General features: G+C 46.3%; 1 protein-coding gene across 8 annotated transcripts in view; it reads right to left on the bottom strand.

The window, feature by feature from the left end:
- Nucleotides 1-2573: 2573 nt before the first annotated feature.
- The window catches only part of LOC122163778 (synaptotagmin-like protein 2), a 44903-nt gene continuing 38384 nt past the window's right edge, over nt 2574-9092 (bottom strand). For 3 of the 8 annotated variants that reach the window (XM_042825270.1, XM_042825268.1, XM_042825269.1), the window contains exon 17: nt 2574-8298. In XM_042825270.1, the coding sequence (XP_042681204.1) occupies nt 8153-8298 (146 nt within the window). In that variant the 3' untranslated portion in view covers nt 2574-8152. The remainder of the gene's footprint in view (nt 8299-9092) is intronic. The other 5 variants (XR_006170039.1, XR_006170038.1, XR_006170040.1 and 2 more) reach the window with 5 other exon arrangements.

The raw sequence follows: 9092 nt of genomic DNA, 5'->3' as shown, positions 1-9092 counted from the left end.
ACGGGCATGGGTGGCCGCAGAGCCGCCCGCGGGTGGCCGCGCCGCCCCCCGTCCTCCCGGGCCGCGGGCGGAGGCCCGGCCGAGCCGCGATGCAATGGCGGCCGCGCTCTACCGCACTGCCGGGAGGAGCCGCCACCCCCGAACCGCCGCCGGAGCCGAGCGGGGCGGGGCGGGGCGGGACCGAGGGAGGCGGGGGGCGCGGGGAGAGCCCGGAGGAGGACGGCGCGGGGCTGGGGCTGCTGGCCGTGAGCCCGGCAAGGCTGACTGTTCTCAGTGCGCAGGACGTGCGCGCACCGCAATCCGCACGGAGCCCAGCAGGCAGCGGGATGCCCGAGCTTTGCCTTGGTCGGCAGCCACCTGAGCGGGGCTTGGGTCACGGGAAGAGAAAAGCATCACTGAATTATTAAAAACAACTTGGCTAAAAAGCCACATTTTAAAAGTTTTGTTTTCTTAAGTTTACAAAGAGGCTGCATGAGCTGAAATCAGTGCGCTCACGGTGACAATGACGTTCAGCCGATTCTCACAGCGCGGCTCTGCAGCACCAGCCGTGCAACCAGCCTGCAAACGGGGCCGGACGTCACAGCTCGGGCCTCAGTAACAAACGGCAGGGAAAGTTTTCAGTATCCTTTGAAATGCAGCACATTTATTAAAAACCAACAGACTCAAAGATCCTATTTTACAGTACCTCAGGACGGGATAGAAAACTGATGAAGCAATCTGCACAGCCACAGACAAATATTAAACCTATAAATCTGAGTTATCAGAATGTTACCGGTGACTCACAGCCAGCACTGATGCGCGGCACTGAGTTGTGTCATTTGTGATATGCCATGCCCATGAATCTCAGCCCACAACTTTAGTTTCTCTGAGCCATGCCTCGCTCCTCCCCACCTCCAGCCTCACCATTCCTGTTGCAGGTCTGGGTGCAGTGCTTTCATCCCCTCTAACACACTCACATAGTCGGATGCATGCTATGTAACTGGGTTTCCATCATATTAATTAGCAGCAATTGAGAAGGTACGAGAAAATGGAATCCTGGAGGAGCCTTTGTGCTGGTATCGTTGCAGAAATGGAAAATCTGGTGTCTGAGAGTAACCTGGAGTTGATGCAGAAGCAGGTTTGGTGGTAGGGGACAGGCTAGACCAGGTTCCTGCTAGGTGCCCAGGCTCACTGTAGCCCTGTGTCACAGGCAGAAGCACCAAGAGACAGCTAAACCAGGTTGGATGGCTCAAACCAGATCCTCCCACAGCATCACTCACAGCTCCTTCCTCCATTTCGCTCTTCACTTACACTTCAGTCTTCTTCCAAAACCCCTCCCTCTGCATCTCTTGACTGCCCGCCATAGGTTGGAGCTGCCTCCAGGCCATGGCAGCGCTAGAAGGAGCAGAGTGCCTCAGCACTGCACCCACAATGTGTAATGCTTTAATGTGATGGAAAGGACAGCAATAGTAGCAGGGTGGCATAACCTTAGGCTACAGCAAATGAGAACAAGCCCAAAGGCAGCAGCCACAGATACAGAAACAATGGCAACATGGATGCTTACCTTTGGAATTCCTCTGGGAGGCAGGGATCTCCAGTGAGATCCCCTCACCTTCCCTGCCAACCCTTAAATGAGGTCTGGGAATGGGGTGGATCCTGGCTCCACCCCTTCTGATCACTCAGGTGCACTGCATGGACCTGAGCTCCCCCAGCTTGGCCCTGCCTTCCCATCAGGTGCTCAATCACCGTTTCAGGCTATGACAGCATTGCCACTGCACCATGCAATTTAAGTGACCTTTTGGTTTCCAAGACTACAAAAATGACTGTCTGTGTTCTGCCCCTCACAGTATGGCCCTGCTGGCACCCATTCTGGCACCCATTTCACACATGCCCAAACCCAGAGGCAGATGCCCCCTAACCCTTGGGGTTGTGTCACCTGGCCACATGCAGAGACCAGCCCAAGGGAACCATGGAAGTGCATACCACCAAACTGGTCAGACTGGGAGCTTCCTGAAGAGTCATGGCCACGCACTGGGGTGATGGGAGATGAGAAGGGGGCTGGCCCACCACAGATAGCAGCTTGATTAGCTAGTTCTCTGTTAAAAAGCATCCCTGTTAAATTAGGCATGCCTAGGAGGTGTGACACTGAGATATTGCACCACTGGCAGCAACATGTTGCCCTCCTGACCTGCTGGCTGCTGCACACCTCTGTAAATTGAGAGCAAGGGGAAGCACTGAGTGATTTATGTTTACTATTTATATGATGCTCACAGTTAGTCATGGCAGTGCAGGTGAGTGTAAAGCCAAGGATACCACATGGTGCTTAGGAACTGACAGCCATGTTGACAGCAAGCACTGGGAGCATGATTTAGGACTTTGTGACAAAGTGACAGCCCTAACTCCAACAGCAGGGCTGACCACCAGGAGACATGTGGGGAAGCTTCTGTCCCACCCTGGGTTCTGGCTGGGGCTACAAGGTGGCACCTTGCAGAGATCCCCCAGTGTCACACTGGGATCACATCTGAAGCAGCAGAGCAGGCACAGGCTGAACAGGACCACCACTCAGAAGTAACCAGAGAGGTTACAAGCAGTGCTCCGGGGCAGTGTTAGCATTTATTTTGCAACCAGAATGGACAGGGAAGTGGAAATCTGGTACACTCTGAACCCCATGGGTGGGAGTGCACAGAGGATAAGCTTGTCCTTGCACCCCTGCAAGTGGAAGGGCTGCTCTGGTGCCACACAGCGCAAACATGGGATAGCCTCCGGCCACACCAGCTTGTGCAGAGTGGTGGCTGGGCTCCTGAAGATATGTAAAATATTTGCAAAATGTTTCCCTGTGACAGTAAATTAAAAGGCAGCTCAATACCATGGGATGGGTTTCTCCAGCTGCAGCACCAGGTGTCTTATCTCAGATTACAATCACATTAAGAAGGCCATGGGTTGGCTGATTGAAAAACGGGGGCTCCCATCATTATGTCTGCCTGAATTGAAGAACAGATCCTCCACTGGGAATATTATGTCCCCGTAGCTGTTCAGGTCTTCTTAGGAAGGGAACAGGATCTGCTTAGAGCAAATAGAAGCCATTACAATCAGGATAAATTAGTAATGGTGAGTGGGAGAGAGAGGAGGAGAGAAGAGGTTATTGTGTTTTTTCTTCCTACAGAGTGGGTGTCTGAACTACTTACACTGCCAGAAAGCAGCTCCTAAGCTTCCCCTCTGAGCCCAGCACTTGAGCTTGCAGCTCAAGAGCTGCTTTGGATTGTTTGCAAGCCAGGAGGATGGCATTGTAGGCTGCTAGATGCATGAAATCTGTTTTCTGCTCCTATCAGTAGCGTCTCATGTTTATAGTCTATTGCAGCACAGGCAGTTTTGCAGAGCAAGAAAAAACAAAATATATTTCCGTTCACTTTGTTCTATGCCTCTAAACACAAGCCTTTATCAGAAGCTGTAGTTCTTGCTGTAGGCTAATTGTGGGGGCCTTCATGCTGCAGGCAGTGGGACTGGTTGCATGGTACTATATATTTGGTGCTTCATGTAACACAGAGCACCAAGTAATTTCTAATCCTTAATGCAGCCCTGGAAAAAAACCTGGAAGCTAAGCAGCAGAACTGCTGTCATCCTCAGGTCTTCCTCCTTTCCTCCTAGGACAATCCAACAAAGCAGGGATGGTTTAGCAGACTTAGGTGCACAGCCCAAAGACAAGTATAATGAGATTTTATAGAATTTTAAATGCAACCATCTTTCTGCTTAAGCAAGCACCTGCTTAAGTGCCTTACAAGGAAATGAATGTGCCGCCACCAGCAGGCTGTTCACAGCAGGACTGTAACCCAGAACACACCAGCGCCAACCTGGTGTGACCACCAAACCTTGCAGGTTGGGCCTTTGCTCCCACCGGTGTTTATCCAAAGCCGTTAACAGTGACTTCTCTCCACAGCCCTCCTGGAGGCTGGTGCTCAGTTTTGTGCTGCTCTGAGCTGATCCAGCACCCTCCAAACACTGGCACATTCAGAAGGATGGGAGAAGCTGATAAGCACTCCAAAAGTGGGAACAGGTTCCCTTAAGCCACCCACTTTTGCTTCAACCTCATCACACATGAGCCCTCTCCTGCTCACACAGCAGATCAAGAGTTGGCTCTGCAATACCAAACCACACTCAGAGTGCCCTCGTGGCCCCAGGGACTTCAGCCAGCCCCTCGCTGATGCCCTGTTCCTCACGGCAAAGCTGCAGGTACAAAATGCCTCTACATAGAGCACACTCCCTAGGGAGAAGTGGCTGATCCTCCAGGATGATCCCATGGGAAGGGATCTCTATTCTGGGAGATTTCTACGCATCAGTAATATCTTGTGCAGCAGTGCTGCTGAGTGAGCAGCTCCAGTAACACATACCTTATGGCATCTTTGCAATCCCAGTGTCTTCTGATAACCTCTGTGGCAACACAGCGAGGGGCTCCTCCCAGGCATCTGTTGGAACACCAAGAGCACACAGCCATGACACCTGACGGGTGGAAAACAGGCAGCTGAACAAAAAAAAATATTAGCCTATGGAAGCTATACAAGTACAAAACAGCCAAATAATACAAACTACCCAACCAACTTTGTGCTGAATACACACAGTTTCAGTTATCAGGAATGGAAGTGTGATTCTTTATTCAGGTTTTCTATTTGATACATTTTTGAGTCAATTTGACAAGCCTTCAAAAATACAGTAAATCTCATTTAAATAGATGTTACTACATGGGTTTATTCAGGCAGCACAATTTTCTCCCTGAATCATCACAGTATTTCTTTTTTTTTCCCTGTCTTAGTGAAGAATAGAGCCGAGCAAATATTAGCAATGGATAATTAACTCAACCACTTGTTTTCCATCTCCTCTGAGACATTCATCTGCTGGATGTTGCTCAAGATTCAGCAGTTATTTTTTTCTTTAGTTAGTTTCCCAATTATTTTTGATAGTTTGATACCTGTGATATGAAAGTTTTGAATACATACAGGCCACAGATTATACGTGCATGAGGAGGAAGAAATAATTTCCAGAATCTTGCCTTCTCTTCTCTTCTTGCTTACAAGATTTCAAAGAAAAAGTTACATAGATAAGGTATAAACTCAAAAGGAGCACATTTACTCTCAAATGCAGACCATTCATAGAAAGTAGCTGCCCAGCTCAACTGCAGACAATGATATTTTTCTTTTATTTTAAGCAGATTGTGCCTAAAGGTAGCACCCTGCAACACATCAGCCTGCCCAGCCCCTGGGGTTACCTCTGTACCCAGCAAGGGATCAGTGACCACAGGACTCGGCCCCAGGAGCTGCATCAGCAGGGATCCCTGCTGGAACATGTAGCACTGGTACTTGCCTGCTTGTAGTCTTAGAAATGAATTTTTAAACACACTTACTGCATGCACTGAGTCTTATACTTTCATATATCTTCTTATAGAACTCTGCTTAACCCACTCTACAATGAACTAGTAAATACAGGCAGAAATATTTCAACTTTTTTTTTTTTACCAATTACTATTAAACTCACGTTCTCGTAAGCCTATGGCCCTGAGTTTACATATGTAGCAGGCACAGACAACAAATGTCAGCATCGTAAGCCACATGCAAACAGGCACTGACCTTATATTCACAAGCTCCTCCACTCCCCCGTGTGTCACTGACAACAAAAGTGCCTTAGTTTTGTGTTTTTTTTCCCCCAGATAAAGTGCTTTCTGCATAGTAAGTGACACAGATAAGACAGGGCAAATTTTACTGCCTCCAATACAACTGTGTTGCAAATGCATATGTGGTTTGGCAGTGTAATCTTTTACTCTGATAAACCATTAAATGCCAAAGAAAGCTCCTTAAGTTAATCAGGGCTTAATTTAAATAAACAAGCTACTGAAAGATTAACAAAAATCCTCAAAGAAGTCTGAATACAGAAACAACCTGTTCACAAAATCCTGGGCCAAGTCCATAGCAGCCACCACTCCGGCATGAAGCTGGGCCACTGACACCCTTTATCCCCTTTATTGGCACCACTGGTGAAAAAGACAATAATTTTCTGAAAGACCAAACAAACACTTCCAGCTCTAGTTGTGTAACAGCAGTGCTTGTCCCAACTGCTGCACATGAGGAGCAGCAGGAGGGATGGCTCTGTGCTCACATGGAAAGCAGTCAGGCAAACCTTCTGGAGGAAGAGCTGGGCCTGCCTGGCTGGAGGCTCCTGCAGCACCATCCACATCTGCAGGTACAGCAGAAATCCCCCTGGGAGGAACACGGATAAGGAAACATTTGGGGTGAGAGCAGCAGTCCTGCAGGTAACTCACAGCAGCCACCAACAAGCAGGCCTCTTTGTGGAAGTTCTCTTGTATGTATGCATAAATACTTACATGCTGCTGTTTTATCCCATGGAGGTACTGAAGTGACACCAGGCTAGAACCCATGTAAAGTCTCTTTGGGTTAACATGCTATATAGACCAAGTCCTTCATTAGGTTAGTCATTAATTAATTCTGCTGCCCTATGGACTTTCTCTTAGTGCTTTCAGTACCATAACTGGTACATTTTCAAGTATTATCTTTCTCCAATTGCAAAACCACAATCTTTGTTGTTTGCCCTGACAGCTGTTGATTATCTCCCAGATGTCTTCATTTCATGAAAAACTCTGGTTATTTTAACCATAAAAGTTTTCTTTCATTTATTTAGAACCATTTTGCTCAGCTGAATATTAGTGCTGTTTGAGTTAAAAAATACAATCAACACATTAAAGAATATCAAAATATTCACAGAACCAAAATCTAAAATGGGACAACTACGAACATATATATACATATTTCTCCACAACATTTCACTTACCCTTGGGCAAAAAAGGGTCATTCTGGCACGATAAAATATAACACCTCTTTTGCTTGCAATGTCATTACTCAGACCATGCTAAAGACAGGCACAAGGAGACCAGCTGATGACTAAAGAAAAACATTCTATTTAATCACAATATGTACATCCAAGGTACAAATCACAGAGCTACATTTCAAAATGCATTCATAACATCACTCTACCACTGTTAGAGTGTGCCAGACACAAAACTCTTGCAATTACTGACAAGAAGGTTGCTCTAGCTCTGGACAACTATCTGACAGGCATCAGGTGAGAGGCAGACAAGAAGGGGAGCAGGATATATGGAGGCAGGTGGTTACCCTAGTCCTCAGCTCTGCAGCTCCCCTTGGCATTTGTTCACTCCCTGCTTACCTCTCCCAGGATCTCCTGGGTTCCACTGCAGTTCTGACCATTTTTCCTGACCCATTATGCCAGGCTAACGCAAGACTGCTCCCTACATCATTATTTTATATTGAAATGTTTTGCACACAAGGCATTTCAAAGATGCTATTAGGTCCATTAGCAATGTAATGTTATTTTACAGTTAGGCAAGCACTTCAATTCATATTGCACTGGAACTGTTTTAATAGAGTAACTTGCCTGAGGTCACTGACGAAGCCAGTGGGAAAGCTAGGAAAGCAGCTCTTGATTGCAAAATCTTACTAGCTGCAGGACCATCTCTTTGCTCTTTTGTATTAAAGCAGAAAGGATTTAACATACTGAATTCCTGGTTGTTATCCTCCTTGGATTGCTTCATTTTCTGTTTTAAACAGTCCTCTCTTTCTTTAGATTCACTCTGGATCTCAATTTCTTTCATGGTACAGATGTGTTGCCACCAGTGACAAATGCAAAGCTCTCATTTTCAGCCTGTGCTGCCTGGTGACTTGGAACAATTCTACATAAAGTACAAAGTGTACCACCTGCAGGTAAATATGCATGATACCATAGCGAAGCTTCAGTACAACTACATCTCTGCATGGGTTAAAAAAAACACCACAGTACAAGCAAGAGTAAAAAAATAAATAAATATCTGGATTTCCTCTTTCCTGCTGATGTTACCAGTGCTTAATGGATTCAAACACACTCATTAAATAAAAAGGTAACATTTCTTCTTGTTCAAAATCAAGCATAGCATCAGTTTGGCACTTTCCAGGTCTTCCATCAGGGAACAAATTGTTAACATTTAACATCTCCAAAGTGCTGCCCATGAACTGCCTTACTAACCTTATGATTGCCAGCCCCATGGTCTCTATCACCTCGGGGTGGGAAGTTTCCTATATCTAACAAACACGTTCAGCCTTGCCCTAGAACACACAGTAGGTTATTTCAGTTTTTTCCTCCCTGCCAACGAGCGTAGTGGCAGCAACCCCTCAATCCACTCATTGGTGGCAGACATCATCTCCTGCCAAAAGGCCACCTCCTCTTGTGTTGAGTCCATCCAGTCCACGGGGATGCCGTAGCTCAAACCTGAAGAGAAGCGAGGAGATGGTAACGTTGGGAGCTGCATAAGGAGCTTCCACTCCATACAAAAAAGTACTCACTGAGATACAACTGCTGCAGGTAGGGCCTTAACCTAAAAGGTGCTGAGTTCCTGTCAGGAAGTTGCACTGTAATCACCTCCCGTTCTTCTGCTTATGATCTCCATTTTACACCAGAATTCAGTATAAAAGCCACAAAACACAAGAATCCTAAAAATAACCTAGCAAGGAAAACAAGGTTGGGCTCAAGTCCAGTACTGCTTTTTTTGATGTGGTAAAGAAGGTCTACAAGGTTTGGTATTCCTCCTGATTTGTTGTGAAGAGGGACAGGTATTTGTTAAAATTCTTTTGCTCTACACTTTATTTGTACAGGAATCAAATATATGATAGTGTAGAAGTGTGCATATTAATTCCAAACTGATTTTCCAACCACATTTTCACGTGCCGACTACTTGTCGAATAGATGAAAGTCTAAACTTGGATCACAACTAATCCTGGGTTTTATATTTTTATGTGAACTTCCCACTGGTTAGTTCACAACTCTCTTGGTGACATGTTAGAGATTGAAAACAGAGATCACACAGTCAAATCCAATAAATGTGTACCTGTATCCAATAAATGAGTACCTGCAAGGCAGATCTTCAAGCTACAATAAGGCTCTTCCTGAGTCCCTCAAGGAACAGTCACCTTTTATTACATCCCCCACTCTGAAATCTTCTGCTTGTCTTTCATCTTTCAGAGACCCCTATTGCTTAACAGTAAGTACAGCTAGCTTACAAATCC

This window comes from Centrocercus urophasianus, unplaced genomic scaffold, assembly GCF_019232065.1.
Source record: "Centrocercus urophasianus isolate 14NV4802_14NV808 unplaced genomic scaffold, USGS_Curo_1.0 seq_24, whole genome shotgun sequence".
NCBI classification, from domain to species: domain Eukaryota; kingdom Metazoa; phylum Chordata; class Aves; order Galliformes; family Phasianidae; genus Centrocercus; species Centrocercus urophasianus.
Note: the sequence above shows the minus strand (reverse complement) of the source record. Positions and strands in the feature narration are given on the sequence as shown.